Raw genomic sequence first — 12,580 nt, 5'->3', positions numbered from 1 at the left:
GGGCTGGCCCAGTGGCACACTGCGCTAGTGCGCCGCTTGGGAGGCGCGGCGGCGCTCCTGCCGAGGGTTCGGATCCCACATACAGACCGGTTCCCGCTCACTGGCTGAGCGAGGCGCGGGGGCAACGCCAGGGGTTGCGATCCCGTTGCCGGTCCCGGTCCGGTACGGGGGCGACACTGAGGGTTGCGATCCGTTGCCGGACACGGAAAAAGACAAAAAAAAAAAAAATAAATACTTAAAAAAAAATAAAAATAAAAATAAAAAAATAAAAGTATGACTACTTTGGAAACTATACACATACAAATGAAAGATATTATTATTACTATTTTTGTAGGCTAATTGATCCTTTGAATTTATATGCAGGTTTGAGTTATTCACATCATAGTTTAAAAATGAAGAGATACTTAAAACAAATCTTGCTGGCTAAGAAAAATCCTTTAATTTAACTCTAAAATATAAAAAAAAAAAAGAGCATAAAAACCCTTTAACTTGTAGCAGACTCAACTATGACAAATTTTATTAAAAATGGATTTTGGTGGAAGAGATGCATGTATGATAAATTGCTTAAGATCTAAATCCAATTTCAACTGACCACTGAGAAAGAACTTGCTCTAAACCAATGGTTCTCAAACTTTAGTCTAATACAGGGATTATAAAACATAGATTGTAAAAACACAGATTGCTGGGCTCTACTCCTAGACTTCTGGTTCATTAATTCTAGGATGGGGCCCAATAATCTGCATTTCTAACAAGTTCCCAGGTTTGTGGACTTTAGTATGAGAACCATTGCTCTAAACCAGTAAGTAACATCACTGGTTGATGATAATTGTTTAGCAATTGTTTCTTGTAGCAGGTTTAAGACATATTATATATTAACTTTTAAATTTTGCTTAATACACTCATGCTTATCTGGAAAATTTAGGATTAAAACAATTATGTAAACTGGATACAATCTTGATAAAAACAATCACCTGGAGCCAACTCTTCTCTGCTCTCCTTAGCAAGCATAACAGCGTGTTCTGAAACTTCAGCTGCTTCTCTCTGTACAAGCTGACGTAAACAAGCCAGTACTGCTCTTCTCAGTAACAAGTAGGGACTACAAAGATTCACCTGAAAAATAGCATTTGAGGAATGAAAGAGCTAAAATTCTTGGTAGCATTCGGTAAGTCTAACAGAAATTCTTTGGACCCTTCCTGATTCTGTCCAACCCTTCACTGGGCCAGACACAATTTATTAAATACATAGAAATGTCTTGAAACTATGCTAGTATATATTTCTGATTATATAACTTAAAAACAGCTTAAGGAATAATATATGTACTAGATTATGCACTATTCATAAACAAATCCAAGCCTCTTAACAGTGTTGACAGAGGGTTTATATAAGTAAAAGTGGTTTTGAGAGATAAAAGAAATACAATTGAAAGGATTTATCTGCAGTTTATACATTTATGCTCATGCAACTATACTGTTTTATGATTCTATAAGTAGAAATTTATATAAATCCATATAGGCAATATAGCATATTGGTTAAAATGGTGGCTCTGGAGTCAAATTGTCTCAGTTTGAGTCCTAGATCCACCACTTACTAGCTGTGTGACCTTGGGCAAGTTATTTAACCTCTCTGTGTTTTAGTTTCCTCATTTGTCACACTACATATCACAGGGCTGTTGTGACATTAACACAAAGTAACATGCAAAGTGCTTAACATAGTACCTGGCAAATAGTAAATGCTCAGTAAATGTTATTGTTAATGTAGTCTCTAACAATAGTATTTTAGTCAGATGACATACAGAGTAAATAAATAGTTTTTCAAATAAAGGCAGAGTTTAACTCAGAAGAAATATCACCAAAAATGCTCTCTAGAGACAAACATTATAGAACAACAAATTTTATATGCATACTTGTATACAGAGAGATACAATGTAAATCTCAATAGGTTGTATCTACGTATGGCAAATGATAAGATTACTAATATACCTCAAATGGTCAATTACAACAAGTCAAAGTTTTCTGGATACAAATTCTTAGCATCGTAAGTGAAATAAAGTATAGAGATTTTAAATTTATTTTGTTCTAACTACAAAAGTAAAGATCAGTTTGGTGTGGTCTACAACAATAAATATGTATCTTATGATAGCGATTTTCAAAGCAAAATTTGAGAAATAATGGCATAAATCTTATAATGATCTTTAGATTTGGCATATGTGGAAAAACAGGACAGAACTAGATGAGTTTGTTAAAAAGAGCAGAGGCTAAATTCTGAAAAAAAAAAGAGTAGGTGGTATCTGCTAGTTTTAAGTATATAAGAAGAAACACATGCAAAGAGAGTTGAATCCTAAGTTTTATCAGAAGCCAAAAAATAGAAAGTTTGTGAATACATCACCAGTAAAACATGTGGATGGGAACTGCTTTATAAGTATGTTCTATTATACCCTTAAGCCATATCATGAACTCAAAAGTGGATAGAGAGGGATGCCATTCACAGAAAAGTCTCAAGGTAATGTCATTCCAGTCATGTTTAAGAACTGTTGTTAGAAACTAGTACACAGGATAACAGAAAAGTTAAAATATAATCGTTTAGTTATGCCCAAGATTACTACTGTGTTTATAACAACAATGACAAAGCACCCTACAAGACAATTTTTAAAGAAAAGTTAATGAATCTACTAGTTATTTTAACTAGAGTTTTACAAGCATATAATACAAGGCAGGTGCAGCATTTATTCAGGCTGGTCAAACAATGTTTTAGAAAAAGCATGCTTTAAAGTATTCTTTGCTTGTTTGGTAGAAAAAGATTGAAGGCTATCACACAAAGCAAAATGGGAGGCTTCATATCTCCATGTCATTCTCCAGCATTTTTATTGGGAAGGGGAATAGAGTGGGTTAAGGCAAACAAACAAAGCAGGCAAAATATAGAAATTAAATCAAACTATAACTACAATTCCTTTCTGAAATGAATGTATTAAACCAAAATGATGCAAAATTCTGTGCAAGGATTGATTCTTTGCAAGCACCAGCTGGAGAAGGTTAGGAAGGATTTGTTTATACTGGTATTAAATAAACACCATGTAACATGCTATACATACTGGACTTTGCACTGATGGTTAGCTTAAACAAAGAGATGCAGGGGAAAACAAGAACATTTACAACTAAAAACAACACAAAGAAACAGCACTGCAAACCTCAAAAAATGTTAGGAATCAAGGGTCAGGGACCTACCAACACAGAATTATCCAACAAGATCTCCTGCACAAAAACAAATGACAGACCGGTCATGACAAAACCAAAAGATAAATACTAAGGTGACTTTGACAACAGTCAGCTAAGCATTAAAATATAAATGTTGATAAAGCTATCATTCAGATTGGCTTAGCTTCAGCTTAAAAAATGTGCCACAAATACTTTATTTTCCAACTTAAAATATAAGTTAAGCTAAGATCTTGAAAATGGTCAACTTAAGAACTGCAAGATGTAAAGATATAAAATATACAATAATTAAAAAATGTACATTTGTGTAATTAGGTCTTCCTTTCGAATCTCTGATTAAGCCTCAGTATCAGAACCAGATTCAGTAGATGTGAATGTGAGAAGATTGATCTGGATTGCATTCATTATGAACAAGTATCCAGCAAAAGACAAAGTTAATGGTTTACCTCATCACAAGTTAATTATAGATTTTTTTTTTACTCTTGGAAGCCAAATTTTAAAACTGAGAGTACTCAGGATTGCAGGCGTAGAGCTAAGGCCAAGTTCAGAATGGAAGTTAAATAGCATGCAGTCAGAAGAAAACCTTTTTCAGTATGATTCTTGCCTAAGGATGAAATGCAATTTCCTTACTTCAGGGAATACTCTAAAATATAATAATTTATTCTAAATTTATTAGATTGAATTTACTAACACAAAATTAACACATTATAGTGGTAGTAATTTTTGAATATATGATTTCTAGATAAGACAAAAAAAAAAAAACATTTTACAGCTTAAATATTATGAGTAACCTGAATAAGATCTGTAACTATCACTTCAGATTTTCTCAATTTCTCTAAATGCACCCCCCAAAATAAATCTGATAATATAATAGTCTCTGTTCCTTATACGTAACTTTTTTTGGTCTGGGGAAGGAAAAAATTTAACAAGTTTGATCAGATCTTATTCATCACGAATTAGTAGTTAGTCTTGCTCTTCATTTCTTAGTAAACTTTAATTAAAAATGGAATTCATGTGTAAGTTAAAAGAGGAATTTTAAAATGTGCCATTAATGGAAATTTTCTGTTACAATGCGAGAAGAAAAAATGGCAGTATCATTATATTTAAATGGCAAGTAAAAGTTAGACCAAGTTGCAAAGGACTGAAAATTTTTCAATAATTGGTTTTGGCAATGGTTCTTCAAATATAAAGAGACTCCTGGGGAAAAGTCCTTAAGTGGTAAAGATAAAATCCTTTTCCTGTAAGTGCTATCTTCCCTAATACATGATTGACCCAGATCTAAAAAATATAACAAAAGTTTCTGTCAGAAAAGTCATTCACATCTTTTTAAAGTTTCATCTGATTATTAGTATCCATAATTAATACAATTGTTAATACAATGTATATTAAAGATATATGTCAAGACAATAAAAACAACTACCATTACTGAGTGCTAATTAAGTGCCTGGGACATGCACATTTTTATGTAGCATCTTGCATAATCTCCATGTTTTACAGATGAGGTAGCTGAGGCTGGAAGAAGTTACGGGACTTCCCTAAGGCCACATAGCCAGGAGATGGCAGAGCTGTAATAAGATGTACCCACAAAATCTACAAAGGCAGTATGAAATAATAAAATGAGGACTGGATGAGGAGTCCAAAAACCTCTATTCTTGACTTAGAGTTAGCAACCATTATCTAGATGTGATACCTTGGGCGAGTTATTTGACTTTTTGGTCCTCAGTTTATCTTTTTATTGAGAAGATTGGTTTTAATGACACAAACATCATTCTACATAAGAAGAGATAATCTATGTGACTGATTTTTAGATCTTGAGGTTCTCTCAAGCTCTGAAATGCTGCATATTTTGCCTGAAGCTTAAAAATGAAAGGTCTGTCTAAAGCAATGCTTCTCAGCTGCCACATTACTAAATGGTAGGTGTGCTATGAATACTGCACAGGCAGAAAAAGTTGAAAAGCAGTGGTGTTGGCTTATAATTCCAAATGCGACTCCATTTTTTTTTTGGCAGCTGGCTGGTAAGGGGATCTGAACCCTGTGTAACTCAATTTTTGAGGCAAATCCAGATAGAAATTGCTGATGCTCAGGGTAAGTTTTAAAACTAATAATGATTATGAACCACTTTATCAAAACTTCATCTTTTTACATTCCTTAGATACATTATTAGAACCCAGACGTTAATGCATATTAAGGAAAAGTGTTATTTCTCCATCTGAGACAGAAAGAACTTAATATGTAATAATTTAGAAAAGAAGAAGAAAAAAACAGGTGACCAAATTTTTGCATGTCTTTTACATAATACGTGGGACGTTATAAGCACCATATATATTTACTAATTAAAGACGTTAATGCATATTAAGGAAAAGTGTTATTTCTCCATCTGAGACAGAAAGAACTTAATAATTTAAAAAAGAAGAAGAAAAAAACAGGTGACCAAATTTTTGCATGTCTTTTACATAATACGTGGGACGTTATAAGCACCATATATATTTACTAATTAGTAAATAAATACTGCAAATATTAAATTCAACATTAATGGGAGAAAAATGAATCAATATATGAGAGATTTAAGAGGCAATTATATGAAAACTGCTTCTACCCCCCAACAAAGAGTAGAACTGAGGGAAAATAGCTATGTATATAACATAATTTTGTACACAGTCTAGAGAATAATTAAAATGTGTACTGGAATAAATCTAAGTTTTAAATAAAAGAAACTAAGAATACATTAACTCACACAGAGGCAGCTAACCAGGCTAGACAAGTTGACATGTCGTGGAGCAAACATATGAAGCTGCTGAAGGCAAGAGATGGCCTGAGCTTGAACAAGGCAGTCTGGGTTGTCTTGCATCACTGTACAACCCAACAGACAGGAAGTCCTCAAGGTAGAAATGGAAGTACTGTTACCTAAAATAAAAAACAGAAACCTGTAATAATTGCCCTATAAAATCAGTACCCTTTAGATATATATTACTGGGTTTTAAAATTTAATTCCAGTTTTAAACTTACGGATCTGTGAAGAAAAACTTCTACAAAAGCAGGCATAATCTAGCTGACAGATTTTTAGATTACTTCACTATTAACCTGAAAGGTTTATTACAACACAAATCATTAGGCAAAGACCTAAGACTATATGTAGCTTACACCAAATTTTCATGAAAAGAGGACTTAGAAATTACCAATAAACTTAGCCTTGCTTGAATTAAGAGTTACTTTTGTATATTATAATCATATACTATGTAAATTGAACAGAATATTTGAGATTTAGGATTTAATCATTTATTTCTTAAATAGAGATCAGAGCTCTTTAAACCACTCCACTTCGTGTCTATCATTTTAATTGTTAAGAGAAGTGTCTTTATTAAGATATCTACTCTTTCTAAATATGGCACTCTGTCTTTTCAAGGTAAGAGAAATCAGACCGAATGACATTTACACATTCATTTAACAAAACATACTGAGCACCTACCATGTGCCAAGCAGAGACTAGGAACTGAATTCATTTTTATGTGTATATTTTCAATGTAAAACGTCACAAAAGCAGCCATGCACAGACATACCTTGTAGTTCTGGACCTAATGTAGTGATAAGGGCATTCAAACAGCGACCAAGACTTTGGTGAACTTCAGCATGAGTAGGAGGCACATTTAACAACAGCATTATAACAAGAGAAAGGGTAGGTTCCACATGCACATAATAGAGTGGGCCAGCAGAATCAATTATTATGGATAGAGAATGCAGTGCCCAGCTCTGTGAAGATGGAGAAAAACAATTAAAAATGTTACAGAACCACAAAATACATTAAATTGTTCCTTTGTTGAAGCATGTGATAAAGTAACAGCAAAGTAAAGAATGTGTGCTACTACAAATTTGGAAAGAGAAATTGAAGACATTAAGAGTTTAAGAAAATTCTTCTTTTTAAATATCCAGTCACCAACTCAGATACAATCTTCTAATTTAGAATGGTATATGAGAGGTCTTCAAAAAATTCATAGAAAGACTTGCATTATGTTTTAATACTATTTTTCCATGAACTTTTTGAAATACCCTCATATTTAGATATAGCTCAGTACTAAGAATTCCAAGACAAGGTTTGGTACTTTAGCTAACAGATTACATCAAATCTAGTTTGTTGAAAATTATTTATTGTTTAATCTATATAAAGAATGAAAATTCAAGTTTTAAAAGGATTCAGCAAAATCTACAACTACATGCAACAATATGGACAAATCTCTTGAACATAATGTTGAGTGAAGAAAGGCATAAAAGAATACATAGTATATGATTCCACTTATGAAAAGTATAAAAATAGGCAAAACTAATTTATACTGTTGCAAATTAGGATAGCAGTTGGTGAGGCAGGTAGTTAATTACAAGACAGCATGAGAAGAGTGGTATTGATAATGTACTGTTTCTTGATCCAGGTGCTGGTTACACAGTGTATTCAGCTTACATACTTTATTACAGATACATACAATTATGACAGGTGCCTTTTTATTTACATATATAAATATATACTCTACTTTAAATGAAATAAGACTGGCATACACTGATAACCTCTGAAATTGGATGACAGATATAATAGGTTCATTATAATATACTTTCTACTCCTGTGAATGTTTGAAATGTTCCATATCAAGACGTAAATAAAAAGTTCTCCCTTTATGAATGAACCGAAAAAGTTTTATTCCTCTTACTAATGGATGTGTAAAAAAGTTTACAGTACTTCAAATGCTAAAAAAATGAGCTCCTATGTATTAGGTAAGAGAAAACAGCAATCAAGACTCAGATTTGCTGACATTGGATGCCGTGGAAAAGCAGCATTTGAATTAATCAAGAAAACACTCAATATAAAACTATGTACATTCAACAGACTTCCTGAATGGAGGAGGGGGAAAAGACAAAATGTAAGTACAGATATGAGAATGGCATGTCGGGGAGGAAAGTAGGTAGAAGCCCACCTTTGGGGTAATAACACAGAAGGTTCCTGGGTCAGTTGATGGGACTGGAATGAGAAGGTGACTAAAGAAGCAATAAGCAGTTTACCCAGCTTTTCAGTAGGGAAGTGGCAAGATAAAAGTCTTGGGAAAACAAATTTGGTCTCCTACCTATAGAGAGTTAGAAAGAAAAAAACCTAAAAATAACGAGACCAGTTAGGAGGCTACTACAGTAATTAGGGAGACACTTACAAAGGGGACTGAGATAAGGGGTATAAAGGAACAGGAGAAATAAAAATCACTCCAGATTTGATTAAGATATCAGGAGAAAGATGATTTTATTGACAGAAATGGGTAAGATGTATACAATATGGTAAACTGACTAAGAACATGGATTATGAGGCCATGACTCCATTCCATGATTTATTAGCTTCCCAGCTCTCAGCAAGTTACTTAGCTTCTGTAAGCCCCAGTTTTATCACCCTACAATGGGACTAAACACCCTAAATTACTGTGAGGATTAAATATGCTAACATATTTAGAAGAATGTAATATAATGTCTGGTACCTATTAAGCTCTCCAAAATAGTAGATGTTATTATTAATGTGGAAGAGAGTTTCATCTTCAGAAAAAGACACTGAACTTGACTTTAGACATTCTGAGTAGGAGAGGAACATAGATTTAAATTTTTTAAATCCATCGAGGTTAACATGGCTTTGACATTTACTATGGGGGGAAAACATTATTCACAAATTGTTAGTGGTCAGTAAAAACAAAATCTGTGTCATCTACCTATCATGAATTTCAAGGAAGGCACCACATGAGGTACTCACCTGCACATCAGGAGAAGTGCTGTCCTGAGACAAAGTATAAAGGATTCCAACACAAGAATTCAAGTGTTGAGAACTTATTCCTCCTAAATACCTATGTAGGGATCCCAAAGCCAATGAGTGTCCTGTTCTGGTAACCACATCCCTTGCTAATTTCAATCTGTAATTTTGGAAATAAAAATAAATGACAATCACTGAAAAAAAAATAATGCATGTACATTGTCACTTTGGCAAAACTTTTTATATGAATAGTTACAAAATTCAGACATTTATTTACTGTTACCTGATAAAAATTCTGAAATAACCTGAAAGGTAATTTGCAAGGAAAACACTTAAAATAAAAATGTCCTCACATTATTAATGATTTTTTTTTTTTTTGTCTTTTTCCGTGTCCGGCAACGGATCGCAACCCTCAGTGTTGCCCCCGTACCGGAGCGGGGACCGGCAACGGGATCAGAACCCTCGGTGTTGCTCCCGCGCCTCGCTCAGCCAGTGAGCGGGAACCGGTCTGTATGTGGGATCCGAACCCTCGGGCGGGAGCGCCGCCACGCTTCCCAAGTGGCGCACTTACCCAGTGCGCCACCGGGCCGGCCCTATTAATGATTATTTTTAAGAACAGTTTCAGTGTCTTTCAGATATGCATACACACACACAAAGTTTATGAGGCAGGCATTATTTTTACTTGACTTTTTAAAAGTTACATGTTCAAAACTCACATGCCAAGATACTTTAATTCCACAGAAAGAGTTTCAACAACTTCAATTCTAAAATTGAATATCATAAGAGTTAATATTTATTAGAAATTTTCTATGTACTGTGTGCTAATTTAAGTGCTTTACACTAAGTCCTTCTTTAATCCTCTCAACAACCCTGAGGTTCATGCTATTATCAGTTCCTTTTTACAGATGAGGAAAGCAAAATGATGGCTAAAATAACTCTCACAAAGTAACCACCTATATGAAATGGTAGAGTTGGGATTTGAGCCAAGCTAGTAATCTGACTCCATACTTTAAGCTCTTAACCAAAGACACACATATTCAGTGGACTACAAGGTCAAAGTGCTATCCATACTACCACCACCACTGCTGATATGTAACTTATTTTATATATATAAAACGAATATAACCATGAACTTTTATTTGTAGTTGTTTTTATTTTTTCATATTACTTTCACATTTATTACCTCACTTACCTTAACATTCTTAAATAGGTAAGGCAGTATTAACAGAGCGCGGCAGCGCTCCCGCGGAGGGTTCGGATCCCATATACAGACCGGTCAGCTCACTGGTTGAGCGCGGTGCGGGCGCGACACTGAGGGTTGCGATCCCGTTGCTGGTTGTGGTACACGACACCGAGGGTTGCGATCCTGTTACCGGTCACGAAAAAAGACAAAAAAAAAAGGATAGTCCACAATACTATTTAAACCTCATACTCTATGTTCTTTAAACTACTGCCCTATTTGTAAATGCGCATATTCCAGTAACTAGGAAACAAAATTTTGAGATTATACAAATGAATTTATTCTATATTGATATAACTACACAAAATTTTATATGTAACACATGGCCTTTAATGTTACAGAATTTGGCCTTTTTTTTTTTTTGGTCTTTTTATCTTTTTCCGTGTCCAGCAACGGATCGCAACCCTCAGTGTTGCCCCCGTACCAGACCGGGGACCGGCAACGGGATTGCAACCCTCGGTGTTGCTCCCGCGCCTCGCTCAGCCAGTGAGCGGGAACCGGTCTGTCTGTATGTGGGATCTGAACCCTCGGGCGGGAGCGCCGCTGCGCTTCCCAAGCAGCGCACTTATCCAGTGCACCACCGGGCCGGCCCAGAATTTGGCCTTTTTATAAGGTAGTTTACATGTAAACAAAGTTATTCTTTGCTTTTCAGTCCTAACCAATATGAAGTGTTGAGACCAACAGACCTCTACCTTAGCTTTTACTAGGTACTAGACTACACCTCCTCTCCTTAGAGACTGGTGAAAAAAACCCCCTCGATTTCTACCCAGAGGGGGGAAAAAATTAACCCAGAATTATCAAATCTCATCAAGTTTCACCAGATTCAACACTAGAAAGAGATTATAGGGAACTTTTAAGTCTTTTGCCTAAGCATTGCCACAGAAGTTTCAGTGCTGACCAACTTTTTGTTAATACCAAGACTTGCTAGATTTAACTACATTGCTTCATTTTAAAGTTAGCACTGACTTATGCCATCTATAGTTGAGAAGCAGCACAGCCCGTTGCACCCCCAACTATACTTTTTAAAAGTACCTGGGATCATACGACACAGAACACAATTCTAACCCTTGCTTTTCTCATTTAACATTATCTCTTTAGCACTTTTCAAATCATTTTTATTCTTTGATAACTTTTTTGAACCCAAATTTCATTATACACATATACTTCAATTTATTCAACCATTCTACTGGTGAGGAGAATTTTCTAATTTTCACTATTCTAATTATGAAGAATATACACATTATTTTTAGTCCAGGATTGAATATGTCCATTAGTTATCTATGTATCTTTTATGAACTGTTTTCCAGGTCCTTATGGCACACAGAGTAATTCCTTATGTCTAGACTAAAGATATGTAACTGACATAAGCCACCTCACCTTTCCATTGATTTCTTCTTTTAAAGCTTTGTTTCTTAGGCCTGTACTTCCTTCCTCCCTTCTCTTCCTTTAAATCAAGAAAGATATTGAAGATAATTTTTTTGGTTGTAAATTATCTTGATGGCAGGAACAATGCCTTACGATTTATCTTCGTCTTTCTAGTATGACAGTATTTCAAAAAGTTCATGGAAAAATGGAATTAAAAGATTACATGAATCTTGCCACAAACCTTTTGAAGAACCCCTCATCTCTTGTGTTTGGCATGTAATAGACAGTAAAATGTGCTTGTTGAACAATCATAAGGGACAACTGCATCAAGTAGATAAAAACAGGGCACAACTGGCGGAAGGCGGCACATCGGTATGCTTTCACCTGACCCTAAAGTACTCCAAATGTCCCTGAGTCCTTAATGAGATCTTTCTCATTCTCTTGAGGCAACAAGGCCTAAATACAGTTCAGCTCCAAACGGCAATTTTGTTTTCAAAGCAAAATACATACAGGCATTGTGCCTTTAAAAAATCCAACTGTGCAAGAAGTTAAAGAGGAAGGTGTGAGGGTATATGTATTTCATATGTACTGCGGAAAGCAGTATATGTAAAATCAATTCATAGTACATAATAAAAATGATAGATCACCAAGAATTGGGAAAACTACAGTACTCTAAGAATACTGACAAAAATATTTATTTCCTTATTTCAAGGTTAATTCTGTTTGTCATAAGTTTGAAAAATTCAGAAAAGCACATGAAAAGAAAAATAAAATTGACCCATAATCCCACCATCTAGAAAGAGCCATCATTAACATTTTTTTTGTCCTTTTTGTCTTTTTTTCCTTTTTTTTTTTTTGTCTTTTTTCGTGACCGGCAACGGATCGCAACCCTCAGTGTCGTGCCCGTACCGGACCGGGACCGGCAACGGGATCGCAACCCTCGGTGTTGCTCCCGCATCTCGCTCAGCCAGTGAGCGGCCGGTCTGTATGTGGGATCCGAAC

The 12,580-nt window shown here is 35.0% G+C and overlaps 1 protein-coding gene across 1 annotated transcript in view; it reads right to left on the bottom strand.

The window, feature by feature from the left end:
• HEATR5A (HEAT repeat containing 5A) overlaps positions 1-12,580 on the bottom strand; it is a gene marked incomplete at its 5' end in the record, with an annotated part of 90,049 nt that overhangs the window by 29,134 nt on the left and 48,335 nt on the right. Inside the window, one exon of the mRNA XM_008567158.1 lies at positions 972-1,110. Within this exon, the coding sequence (XP_008565380.1) occupies positions 972-1,110 (139 nt within the window). The remainder of the gene's footprint in view (positions 1-971; positions 1,111-12,580) is intronic.

This window comes from Galeopterus variegatus, unplaced genomic scaffold (genome assembly GCF_000696425.1).
Source record: "Galeopterus variegatus unplaced genomic scaffold, G_variegatus-3.0.2 Scaffold299, whole genome shotgun sequence".
Taxonomy (NCBI): domain Eukaryota; kingdom Metazoa; phylum Chordata; class Mammalia; order Dermoptera; family Cynocephalidae; genus Galeopterus; species Galeopterus variegatus.
Note: the sequence above shows the minus strand (reverse complement) of the source record. Positions and strands in the feature narration are given on the sequence as shown.